Below are 13,562 nucleotides of genomic sequence, written 5' to 3'. Positions count from 1 at the left end.
GAAGCGAGCAGTGTGAGCAGACTATTTATTTAATTAAATCAGCCCTCTATGGTTTAATAATCTCACAAGATCATATCGCAATTAAAATTTTATTTCAATATATTTTTGTCAGCCCTACAACAGATGATTCACCAACTCCCTTATATGTAATTTTGGGAAGTGAATCAGTTTGGTCATGTTCACGTAAATGAATCAGCTCAATAAATGATTCACTTGAGCCCATGCATTGGAGTCTTTTTTGATGCTGAATATTTATGGAATTGCAGCTGTTGCTGTGTTTCCAACTTAGTTAATAGTAAAGTGTTTTATTAGTTGTATTAAGTGTAATTTAATTTGTTCAATTTTGCTAATATTATTTAGAATGATTTTTCTATGGTCAATTTTATGTTGCCACCCTATTTGTGTAATGTCACCATAACTGAGATTGTCATTTTTTTTTTGGTGCCAAATATATTCTGTAAAAATGTAAAATAGATTTATAGTAGAGTTAAATAGACAAACCATTTGATAAGTTATATTATTAAAAAAATTAATTACAAAAATGCACACTTTTATGTCACAACACACATGCATGGAGAGAAAATAGAGACATCAAGTGATTTGAAGTTCAACCCTCAGGCGGATCTATGCAAATCACAATCTCATTACAGTGTGTGTGTGTGTTTCGGAGAGAAGACCAAGCAAAAGATTGAGTGCCTTTACACATCTGTTACCAAGTGTGTTTATACACAAGCTCTCAGCAAATGAAAAGGAGAGTGTGAGAGATGCACTTGTGCTGTACGACAGCGCATGTGTGTTGCATACAATATTAGACTGACTTCTCACAATGGAACAAATTGAACAGCAGCATTGCATACAAATAAGATCCATTCTCCCAGAAGACTACCTACTACACATACTCAGTCTCTCTAACACATGCACACTTCGGTATTGCCTGATCATGAATTTAGGGTTTGCTTCCAAGTGCTGCCCTACAGGAACTTGATTTTTATCTGTTTTGCATCAGTATTTTTTCCTGTCATCCTCTCACCTATCTGTATTTATGTGTGTGTGCACGCATATTTACATGAGTGCATGCTATCTGAACGCGTGATATAATTATTTTTTTTTTCCTTTTTATTCGACAAAGATTAACAAAATAAAACATGTTTAAAACACATTCCAGAAAACCAGCTCTAAAAAGCCATCTGCATTCCAGCAAAACGCACCCCAAAAAACAGCAGCAGCAGTGGCTTGCGAGAAAAAAAATTCTACAGACATGGAACAGAAAAAAAACTTACAAAAACACTCAAACACACATACATCCTATCTGCTGCATGTTTAGCACACACAGTCTCAAATTTCAGGGAACCCTCAGATACTCAGTCGTGACAGGAGCATGTGCATATGTGTGTATGTGTGTGCATGTGTATGCAAGTGTATGTTTGAGAGTGCATGTGGTTCTTACCGGATGGCACGAAATGAAGAACTTTGTTTGCTTCCATCATCCCCTTCTCAACCCATAGTCATCCTGTAGTCCTGACACTAATGAGGGCAAGATCACCTCTGCTCCAATCTCCTCTCCCCTCCTTTCTCCACTTCTACCTCTCTCTCTCTCTGTCTCTCTCTACCTATCTTTCTTTCTCTCTCTCTCATTCCTCAGACATATTTAGTGAGTCAGCCTTCCCCTGCCTCCACCGAGCTGAGATTCTGGGTCCTAAAGCCTGGGTTTCCTGCGTTTCTCCGTCTCACTTTGCACACTTGATGCTTGCAGTCATAAATAGTCATGACAAATTTCAAACACTTCCTGGCATTTCACATTACTATTGCGCATGTTTGTGTGTGATAACAGTGGCCAATAAAATGACTCACCATATTCTGACAGATGTGTAAAAATGATGCGACATTTGGTGTGCTTCAAAAAGAGTAGGTTTCTGTAGAGATCACTGTAATGTTCTTTATTTTATTCACACTAAAATCAGGGATAATAATAATAATCTCATTGTAGCATTAGTTTCATGAATTATTCTGAAGATACACACCCAGTTTTGAATGTTTTTTTTATTTTATCCCCTTTTCTCCCCAATTTGGAATGCCCAATTCTCACTACTTAGTAGGTCCTCATGGTGGCGTGGTTACTCACCTCAATCCGGGTGGCGGAGGAAAATTCTCAGTTGCCTCCGCTTCTGAGAAAATCAATCCACGCATCTTATCACATGGCTCGATGTGCATGACACAGCATGTGGAGGCTCATGCTACTCGCAGCGATCCATGCACAACCTTTCACGTGCCCAATTCAGAGCGAGAACCACTAGTTGTTACCAATGTGACTCTATCTTCTCTAGCAACTGGGCCAATTTGGAGACCTGGCTGGAGTCACTCAGCACACCCTGGATTCGAACACAACCCCAGGTGTGGTAGTCAGCATCTCCCCCACCCTGAGGGCTATTGTTCTATCTATGTATGAAAGGCACATGGGTTTGGAACAACATGAGGGTGAGTAAATTATGACAGAATTTTAATTTTGGGGTGAGCATCTCTTTAAATAGAGACAATCACAATTCAGTATGCAAATATCATGATGGAGTTATTGCTATAGGTTACAATTTGGATGGCAAACATTTTATAAATGCAAATAAATAGAATATTTTCAAACTTTAATCTTCCATGTATTAAAATCTATAAAGTTCACAAAACCGCACAACAGATAGCACATCTTAGGCTAAATTATCTATAAAAATACGTTTGAAAAGAGTCTTTCATTAGGCAGTTCAGGCTAAATTAATTGCAGAAGTAGTAGAGAAGAAGAAAAAGAAGAAGAGGAAGAAGAAGAACAAAGAGACGAATAGAAGAATAGAATGTTTGAGGAATTCCAAAACAGTGTTCACTTTGTAAGCACTGTAATGACTCATCATTCCAGGGCAGTTTGTTTTATTTCTCTGTAGAGTGGAGTGGGGGTATGGGAGATCTGTTTTTTATTTTGGCCCTCACAATAAGTCTTATAAAAAGTGTAGATCCCCTCTCCAATCCCTCCATTTTGATGCCTTCAAAGGCTCTTTCCACAAAACACACCTGCTGGCAGCATGTAAAAGATTTTTTAGAGGCATGCATGTGTGTAAATACTGTATGTGTGTGTGTGTGTGTGTGTGTGCAGGTCTGGAATGTTCACAGAGGCATGTGGAACATGGCTCTTGTGTAAACCTTAAACTGTATTTTGATGACTGTATTTGGTTATTACTCTAGCATGAATGAGTTGGGAACGCAATGGTCCCATCCACAGTATCACATGCAAAGCTTGTGTTTCACCCACCTACATGCCAAAGCATTAAAAAAATCAACACAAAGTCGACACACATCTGCCTGTCTTTTTGTCTATACATATATGGGTGTTCGTCCAACTTTGGGCACTTTTATTCCTGTGAATTTCTAGAATGTAAAATCTCATTAAAACATTATCCACACTTTCAATAGTATATCTAATTTGTCTAACAACAGTGTCCAGTGGTGTATGTCAATATCCAACAATGTCCATAGGAGATTTATGTCAATTTTCTGAAAGTCATGGAAATTCCCACCACATTGTCATTTCGGAGCACATCTTAAATTTTGTAATTCCATGGTGGAAATGAAATGGAAATTACATTTTTAAAGTTTTTGAAATGACTCTTTGTCTTGCTAAGGCTAACTGAATAGTTAACATCATAAAACATAATTAATAATATTTTTAAGGTATAAATATTTGATTTATTATTTATGTATTTATTTTTTGCATAATTGGGAAAAATTTAAGCTTGATTGGAAGTGATGGCCAATAAAACTATTCAGCTCACAAGTGACACAATACATTTTTGAAATGGTTTACATTAGTTTCATTATTTATTCAGGTTATCATTGTTTTAAACATGTAATAGTTTGTATTTTTATAATGGATTTTGTTTTATTGTTTAATATTGAAATTCTCTGTGTTACACTATGTATAAGCGATAGATTGAGGAATACTAAAAACTCAAAAAATGGATGAGGTGCAGGGGGTGGAATATTGTAACTATTTTTTTTTATAATGGTTAAAGTATTAAAGTACCAAAAGTGTAGGATCTTTAGAGACCCAAGGTATGTAAGAGTGTCTTTTGTTCCCACACTTCCATAAATTATATTTTTTATAATAATTTCATAAATATCTATTTAAATTTATTATCACAGGATATCTATTTCTTTGTTTATTACAAGAAAAATTAGTACTATATTCATGCTACTGTGCAACAATGAATTATCAACATTGGTGATTTATCAGTATTCCATATGCATGTACACAACCATATTATACTTGTTATTTCTTACTCAAGGTGGCACTGATGTTTCAGTTATTAATTTGATTTACATTTGACATTTGCTAGCTGACGCAGATACAACATTAAAGTAAACTATAGGAAGTGTAACACATGAACAGTATGATATGACTATTGTCATTTGGAGTTACTACTGAATTAATGTAAGTTGTTTATCTATTTAGACTCAATAAGTGCCTGAGAAAATACATATGTGTAGCTAATGTGTATATTATGTGTAGAGTATGTGTTTGTGGCGTGGGGACGTGGTCATGTGTCGGTCTGCGGGAGAGAGAGAGAGAGAGGTAAGGCTTGTCACCTGGTTCATAATTAACCCTAAAACCTTTCTCTTGTTATAGTGATGCGGAGGGAGACATAAAAGGCACGCCGAGTGTCCAAAGAGGGGAGAGAGCGTGACCTGGAAGCCGATAGTGCTTTCCTTTGTTTTGATTCTGACGGTGACCGTTGAGTGTGATTGTGTGTTAGGCTGGAGAAATTAAAGACTGACCTTGAATGTGCTTCGCTGTCTCCTGACTCCTCCATTGCCCCGAAACAAAGAGCTTTTTACACTGGTGCCGAGAACCCGGCTTTGGAGGAGAACGCTGCTATGGAGTCTTCACCGCTGGCCAAAGTCTTCAATACCCTCACCAGCATCCAGCAGGCACAACACCATGACCTTGCTTGCTGATCACCAGGGAGGGGGCTGGTACTGCGACCTCCTCGGAGCCCGTCTATTGCCCCTGCTTTCCGAGATGGCACAGCTGGCGGCACAACAACTCCCCACTGCCAGCCTCCTGCATTACAACCACCTAAAAAACGCCATCCAGCAACGGGTCGGTCGGACCCCGGAGCAAAGTCGGCAGCTATTCCAAAGGACGGCCACCCGTTCGCTTTTGCGCAGCAGCTTTGTGACGCCTGCTGGAAATAGCTGTTGGTGGGGGGAACCTACGGTGTCGTGGAAATGGTCAACATGGTGGTACTGGAACAGTTCGTCTCCCAACTTCCCCGAGGCATGTCCGAGTGGGTCGTTGGATGGAGCCATCCAGCTGGCAGAGGACTACATGACGGCGTTCCCAGGAGGTGGCAAAGCAGTATCTTCTCTCTCCACCCCCTGTGTCTTAAGGAAGGGATGTATTGTATACCGGTAAGGGTTAAGGGGTATACACATCAAGCTTTGGTGGATACAGGTTGTTCTCAAACCTTGATCCACTAATGCCTGGTGCAAGGCTGGGCATTGGATAAAAATAAACTGGTGAGGGTGAGGTGTGTGCATGGTTACAATCACAAGTATCCAGTGGTTACCATTGAGATACGATTCAGGGGAAAAAGGCATAGAGTCGAGGCCATGGTTAACCTCACCCATCCACTAATTCTGGGAACCAATTGGCCCGGTTTTAAAAATCTACTGAGGGTAATGTGTGTGGATGGGTCCTGCAAAGTAGTGGTGCGGGGTGTGACGTGCAATACTATGGTTGGGGAGAAGGTGCCAGGGCCGTCAACATCGGCTCCGCATCAGGATGACGCAGACGAGGGAATTACCGTTCTCAGGGGCTTTCCTGAGGGGGCCTTCCCTCTGGAGAAGTCACGTGACTAGACCCTCAAGCACGCCTTCGACCAAGTGAAAGTAATTGATGGTCAACAGCTCCAACCCGGTGTTCCGCTCACATACCCATACTTTTCTATTATCAAAGAGTGGTTGTATCGAGTGATGCAGGACACTCAAACCAAAGAGATTGCAACTCAGCAGTTAGTACCGAAGAGCCGTCAGAAAACACTCTTCCAGGCGGCTCACTATAATCCAATGGCTGGCCACTTAGGTCACGAAAAGTCTTTGAAATGTATAATGGCCCATTTCTTTTGGCCGGGCATTCACGGGGACGTTCGCAAGTGATGTAAGGCGTGCCGGGAATGTCAGTTGGTGAGCCCACTGGCCACCCCAAAAGCACCATTGCGCACCCTGCTGTTGATCGAGATCCCCTTTGACAGAATTGGATCTCATCGGGCCATTAGAGAAGACTGCTTTATGTTAGAAGGCATCGCTTTGTGTTAGTTCTGGTGGACTATGCAACACGATATCCGGAAGCGGTGCCTCTACGTAACATCTCAGCACGCAGTGTTGCGGAGGCACTCTTCAAAATTATTAGGCATTAAGTCCATTCACACCAGCGTTTATCACCCGCAAACTGACGGACTGGTCGAACGATTTAATAAGACATTAAAAAACATGATTCGTAAGTTCATACATGAAGATGCTAAAAACTAGGATAAGTGGCTCGAACCCCTGCTGTCTGCAGTACGAGAGGTCCCGCAAGCCTCCACCGGCTTTTCCCTGCTTGAGCTACTGTATGGGCGCCGGCCACGGGGCGTGCTTGACGTCATACGGGAAGGTTGGGAGGAAGGACCTTCGGATAGTAAAAATCGAATTCAATACGTTCTTGACCTTCGAGCAAAACTCCACACTTTGAGACGGGTAACACAGGAGAATTTGCTCCAAGCACAACACACGCCAACGCCGACTGTATGACAGGGGCACTACGGGAATTTGCACAGGGAGATAAAGTGCTTGTATTGCTGCCCACCTCGAGCTCCAAATTACTTGCCAAGTGGTAAGGACCCTTTGAGGTCACACAACGAGTTGGAGATCTCGATTATGAGGTTAAGCGAAACGGATAGGAGAGTGTCACGTCAAACCTACCACCTCAACCTCCTCAAACCATGGAGGGAGGCGGTACCTGTAGCCTTGACGACAGCCGTTCCGGAGAGGGTGGAGCTCGGGCCGGAGGTATCTCCCAAATCAAGTTCATTCACCCCGGTCTCTTGCGAAGACCACCTCTCACTGTCGCAGCTGACAGATTTTGCGAGACTGCTAGCGTATGCCGCTGCATATCTAGATGACTTCATAATTTACAGTAATGACTGGCGGCGGCATATGCAACATCTGAGGGCTGTCCTGAGAGGGCTGAGACAAATTTCTTAAATTATTTTTAAATTAGCTTGAAAATATTTTGAAAATGTGACACTATCTGGGCATTTTGTACATCCGTTTTTGATAGATATAAGTGCAGGGTCTCTAAAGACCCAAATATGTTTTGTTTGTTGAGTGTTTAAATAAATGTAAATGTAAATGTGTTTGGGAAAATTATCATTCATTTAAGGGTTACAACTTAAAAGTCCTTTTTAAGGTGATCTGGTTATAGCAAAAAAGAAAAAGTTTAAATATGTTAATTTTAACAAAAATCAACCCATGGGACATGAAATTGTCCGAAGTTGAAAAAAACACCTATATATAATAGTCTATGTTTGATTCGCCCTCTCTTTAAAAGTATGTGGAGTGTAAAGGGTTAAAACCTGATGTGTACACAGGGTGCCCTACACAGAGTGAGGTTAATCTCTGACCTTGCTATTGTCCTTGAGTTCAGCAGAGTTGTCCGGAGGTGCCAGACAAACACACATACTGCACAACAAAACATTTGGGCTAGATTAGGGACACAATGTGCATTGGTCGACTGAGAGAGATCCCTATAGCTAAGCAAAGAGTGTTCTGGGAGACACACTGCCCCCTAGTGCCCTATGTACTTTTCAAATGTCTGTGATTTCAAATTTCTACCTTACACAACGACTCTTTGGAGCTGTCTCGTAAACACACACACACACACACACACACATAAACGGATACATTTTGATGAATACATGTTACTTGTGTGCCCCGGACCTCACTTCCTGTTTGTGTTAGATAGTGATAGTCAGATCATAAGCTTCACAGGAAATGTTTTGGAGTCTTTCTGGACAAACAATGGATATTGGGTATTAATGGGAAATGACTGCTGACAGTAGCACTTTAAACCATGAAGTGCAAGTTATGAGCTGACCCCAAAATGTTGCTTAACATCTTTTTGCATAACTCATGAGTGATCCCAAACACCAAGTATGTTTGTGTTTGTGTCACATAGACACACACACACACACACACACACACACACACACACACACACACACACACAGAGTTATACTGTCTCTCGAGGAAGAGCCAACAGTCAAACTCAGCAAACAACATAGGGTGGAGTTTCCTTCCTCGGGACTCTCACCTACAAGTAATATATAATTGAGAGTATACGAGTGAGTGCACGTGCACATGTTTGCGAGGGAGCGTGCATGTGCATATGTACTAACAGTGAGATGTGGGATGATGAAATCATTTAAGTTCTATCAAATCACTTAAATCGCCTCAGATCATTTCAATATTTCACAACCTAAGATGTTACAATACAAAAATGTAAAACAAAATTGTGAGTTACATCACACTTGCAGTGCTTTTACACTGTAAACCCGAAAGCTGTCTTTACTGGAAATTTGAAGCTGTCTTAAGTGTTAATTGAAATGTCCGGTTTTGGGCTTATAATGCAAATATTTATGTTCATAAAATGTATTTATCTTTATCTAAATCGACTTAAAAGGAGCCAGGGTAGCTCTGAGTAAAGATGCTGACTACCACCCCTGGAGTCGTGAGTTCGAGTAACCTCCTCGTTGTCACTATAATCTGGTTCTCGCTCTCTGTGGGGCACGTGGTGCGTTGTGCGTGGATGCTGCGGAGAATAACGTGAAACCTCCACGCGCGCTATGTCTCCACGGTAATGCGCTCAACAAGCCATGTGATAAGATGTACGGATTGATGGTTTTAGACGCAGAGGCAACTGAGGTTTGTCCTCCGCCACCCGGATTGAGGCGAATCACTACGTCACCACGAGGACTTAGAGCACATTGGGAATTGAGCATTCCAAATTGAGGAGAAAAGGGCAGGAAAAAAGTAGAGAATTGTTAATAAAAGTGTTAATAACTTTTGAGTGCTTTGAAGCTATGGGGAATGCCCATAATGCCTTGCGCATAAATTATTTATGTTTCCTTGTTCAAAGGGAAGATATGGGGGCATTTAAATAGTTGTTATTAAGAATATATAGAGCTTTTAAATAAATGGGATAAATGTCAGTAAGGGTGTTGATGTGTAGATGAGTAAATTCTTATAACTGATGCTGGAGCTGAGCAGGAGTTTCGCTTTCCCTTGTTAGTGCTGTTCAGAATGTTGGCATTGTCAAGATGTTTCACATGTTTGAACTTCTCCATAGTACTTTAAAACAGAAAAATTCTCATATAAAAATCATTCAAATGGGTCGCATGCACAATGATGTTGAAGGAAGCCCGAAAGTTCACATTTTAAGGAGTGCCCGGTTGATACGCTCACATGGATCCTGTCATTGGAGCTTGGATTTCGAGGGAAGCCCAGTTGACCCGTGCGCACGCCACATGGATAGCAGAGCACAATTTGGCTTCAAAGCCCACATGAAAAGCATATTTAGCACTCATAAAGTCAAATGAATGTAATAAGGTGCTCGGAAATGCGTATGGACGTGGCTGACATGAGAGTATTAAAATAAAGGTAAATCTTAAAAAAAATGTCTATATCGATATTTACATGTTGTATCGATAACATTGGATCGTTGGTCATTGGATCGATGCATTGATCCAGATCGATGGATCATTACACCCCTAGTTGACTTTATCTTAGTTCTGATTAGCTGCGTTTATCAGGCCAACAGAGGGTGTGCTAGTGCGTGCCAGGGTCAGTTGCGTTCCCAATTTCACTTCCGGGGCTTTATCGTGCCTCCTCAGGGCTTTCTCGGGGCCACTGGCCTTTGGCCCACCGATTGCCCATGGGCCAAACAAGACTAATTGGAGAGTGAGGCAGGGTCTATGTCAAAGGCGGAGTTTAAGCAAACTTGCCAGGTTGTTTAACTTAATTACATATTTGGAGACACCATTACTTAATTAAATTCAAGAAACGTGTTTACTCGATTAAATGAGTAGCGTCAACTTATAAGGGTTTTCAATGTGTGAGCTCCAAGGCTAAGAGAAGAGATTATGTGGAAGAGAGCAACACTCTGTTATGTCTACACGTTTACTAAGGGGACTTTTCCATTCTATAAGATGATGAGAATTGTAAATGGTGCTCTTTCTGAGTGTGCAATGATGCATTAAAAAGAGGTAATAGAGGCTTAATAAATGTGCTGTGTATAAAAATTATATCCTCATCAATCAGACAGACATTTCGTTTTTGACTAACAGCTGAGAGACAGTAGAATAAAAAGACAAGCCTTTCTCCAGCAGTTCATCCTTTCCTCATTACCCTAAGAGCATGAGCCCAGGCAGCTTATGTTTAGATCTATTGTATAGTGAGCTATTGGGACACTTATCCATTCTTTGTTTAGTCAGTCCTGATAGGGAACAGAAAATATGGCTTAATCGTTAGAGAAACACAGGTGAAGGTAATTATGCTGACATTCATTAGCATTGATATGACCTATTTTATCATTTAAATGTGCTAATTTAGACTATTGAGATCTTTTTATGACTAAATGTTCATCAAATTTTAAATGTCAAGTTCTAAAAATGAGCAGGTGACATGATACAGGTTTCTGACTGCAAAATTACTTTTTAGGAAAGTCTTATTGCAGTGTTTGTCCAAATCTAAAACACAAAATCAAAGCAGGATATACACTGGTGGCCAAAAGTTTGGAATAATGTACAGATTTTGCTCTTGTGGAAAAAATTGGTACTTTTTGTGATCAGTTACACCAAAGTGGCATTAAATTGATCACAATATATAGTCAGGACATTAATAACGTGTAAAAATTAGTATTACGATTTTTTTTTTTAAATTCAAAACTTTTTTTAAACTCTTTGAAGTAGTTTTCTTAAACTACTTCAAAGAGTTCTCATCAAAAAATCCTCCACGTGCAGAACTTACAGCTTTGCAGATCCTTGCCATAGCTGTCAGTTTGTCCAGATACACAGGTGACATTTCACGCCATGCTTCCTTGACTCAACTTACAGTCTAGCTGATCCCACAAAAGCTCAATGGGGTTAAGAACCATAACACTCTTTTCCAATAATCTGTTGTCCAATGTCTGTGTTTCTTTGCCCACTCTAACCTTTTCTTTTTGATTTTCTGTTTCAAATGTGGCTTTTTCTTTGCAATTCTTCCCATAAGGCCTGCACCCCTGATTCTTCTCTTTACTGTTGTACATGAAACTGATGTTGAGCAGGTAGAATTCAATGAAGCTGTCAGCTGAGGACATCTTAAATTAGAGACTCTGATGTACTTACTCTCTTGTTTAGATGAACATCTGACCTTCCACATCTCTTTCTGTCCTTGTTAGAGTCAGTTGTCTTTGAAGACTGTAGTGTACACCTTTGTATGAAATCTTCAGTTTTTTGTCAATTTCAAGCATTGTATAGCCTTCATTTCTCAAAACAATGATTGACTGCTGAGTTTCTAGAGAACGCTATTTCTATGTTGCCATTTTTTACCAAATATTGACCTTAAGACATGCCAGTCTATTGCATACTGTGGCAACTCAAAAACAAACACAAAGACAATATTAACCTTAATTTAATGAACCAAATAGCTTTCAACTGTGTTTGATATAATTGGATAAGCAATTGAATAAGGTGCTGGAGTGATGACTGCTGGAAATGGGGCCTGTCTAGATCTGATCAAAAATGACTTTTTTTCAAATAGTGATGGTGCTGTTTTTTTTACATCAGAAATATCCTGACTATACTTTATGATCAACTGAATGCCACTTTGGTGAATTAAAGTACCAATTTCCTTCAGAAACAGCAAAATCTGTACATTATTCCAAACTTTGGCCACCAGTGTATATACAAAGAAAACTAAATCATGAAAAATTAGGCCTAAGTTTGTCTGTAGTTATCACTCAAACACTATAAAGTTGGCCTTGTGCTAGTCTGGGATAACATGTTCTAGATAATGGGACAATGACAGACAGTGATAATAAAGGTTAAGGGATATTGCTAAATGGAAAATGCCAAGGCCCTTACACTGATTTACCACAGTAACCATGGACTTAATGGTAATACAATACAGTAGCTACTACAATAATTTTTACTACAACAACACTATGGTAACTTACTGTACAGCCATCACTGTCATAAAAATAAATTAATAAATAAATCAATCAAGAATTAAAAGTAGCCTTATAATGGTTTTAAAGCAGTAGCAATAACTTTAGTATTTAAACTATGGGATTTATTCGGAAATTATGGTTACCGTTGAACATTTTTGAAAACAGAATTGTTTATTTAATTGTAATATTTACGTATGACTTTCGGAGAATACATTCACTAGCTTTTACAAAAACATTTCATCTTATATCGTCAACATCATAAACGCTACAACAATTTTCCAAGTATATTTCCATAAATACTCGGATGTTTTTTTTTTTAATTATTATTACATTTTCTTCTTTCCCTAATGAAGAAGTGTTCTTACCTTCAGCAAATCGATTTACAGTCACTCCCGTCATGTCTTTTCCGTCTTCATCCGTTTTCATTGTGTCCTGCCGTTTGGTACACCTTTAATGTTAGAAATCACATCCAGGGGAAGGTTTATATAAAGATTTACTTCAGCTTGCTATCCAAACTACCTAGTCAAATTGATCTTTTCTCCGGAGTGTGAAACAGACAGGCATTTTAGTGGTGCGCGCGAGTGTTCAGCAGGTGAGCATGACAGCATGAGAGCTCAAAGTGCCGCACGTGGAAGAAAGAAAAGAAAAAAAATCGCTAATCTGGACCAATCACGCTGCAGAAACGACAGACTGGACGACGCGTATGGACATTGATGTCAGTCAGTAACATTCTTGAGTAAATTATAGGAAGGAAACTGATTATTAGTATAGCTTTTCCTGGGTACTATCTTCTTGAATATATCACATTAATGGAGTGATAACTGACAAGCATCCGTTAAAACTAATCGCGGGAATACTTCCCCACTAGAGAGCGCGAGGGGTACGCAGCATAAGTGCCCAACTGCCCTACAGCAGCGGTAGAGATGTGCTACAAGACATTTTCTCTCTCTTTTAAGTTTTTATTCATAGACGATTCCTTTACGAATTTCTTTATTCAGGAATCTGATGTGTTGGATGGTGCTTTAACACTGTAAAAAGTAGTTGCTTGCAAAATGTTGTTAATAATGGAGCAATTTCTAACAATTATAATCCCTAAAACCTAGTTTATTTTGGTTGATTCAGTGATGTTAAATAATATTTTTCATGTTACCACATGATGCACATTTTTAAGGTTTTGTTTAGAGTAGTTTAGCCTAAATTTTGAATAGAATTGTCGATATGTGCAGTGGTTATTTAATCCTTGTCCATACCATAGCACAGACATTGAGGATGCCTC

The 13,562-nt window shown here is 39.7% G+C and overlaps 1 protein-coding gene across 5 annotated transcripts in view; it reads right to left on the bottom strand.

The window, feature by feature from the left end:
- LOC127661143 (solute carrier family 4 member 11-like) overlaps nt 1–12,856 on the bottom strand; it is a 123,964-nt gene extending 111,108 nt beyond the window's left edge. For 4 of the 5 annotated variants that reach the window (XM_052151728.1, XM_052151731.1, XM_052151730.1 and 1 more), the window contains exon 1: nt 12,652–12,856. In XM_052151728.1, coding sequence (XP_052007688.1) covers nt 12,652–12,712 — 61 coding nt within the window. In that variant the 5' untranslated portion in view covers nt 12,713–12,856. Of the gene's footprint in view, nt 1–1,447; nt 1,636–12,651 lie in introns of those variants that run through there. The other variant, XM_052151729.1, reaches the window with a different exon arrangement.
- Between the last annotated feature and the right edge of the window lie 706 nt (nt 12,857–13,562).

Source organism: Xyrauchen texanus, chromosome 20 (genome assembly GCF_025860055.1).
Source record: "Xyrauchen texanus isolate HMW12.3.18 chromosome 20, RBS_HiC_50CHRs, whole genome shotgun sequence".
Taxonomy (NCBI): domain Eukaryota; kingdom Metazoa; phylum Chordata; class Actinopteri; order Cypriniformes; family Catostomidae; genus Xyrauchen; species Xyrauchen texanus.
Note: the sequence above shows the minus strand (reverse complement) of the source record. Positions and strands in the feature narration are given on the sequence as shown.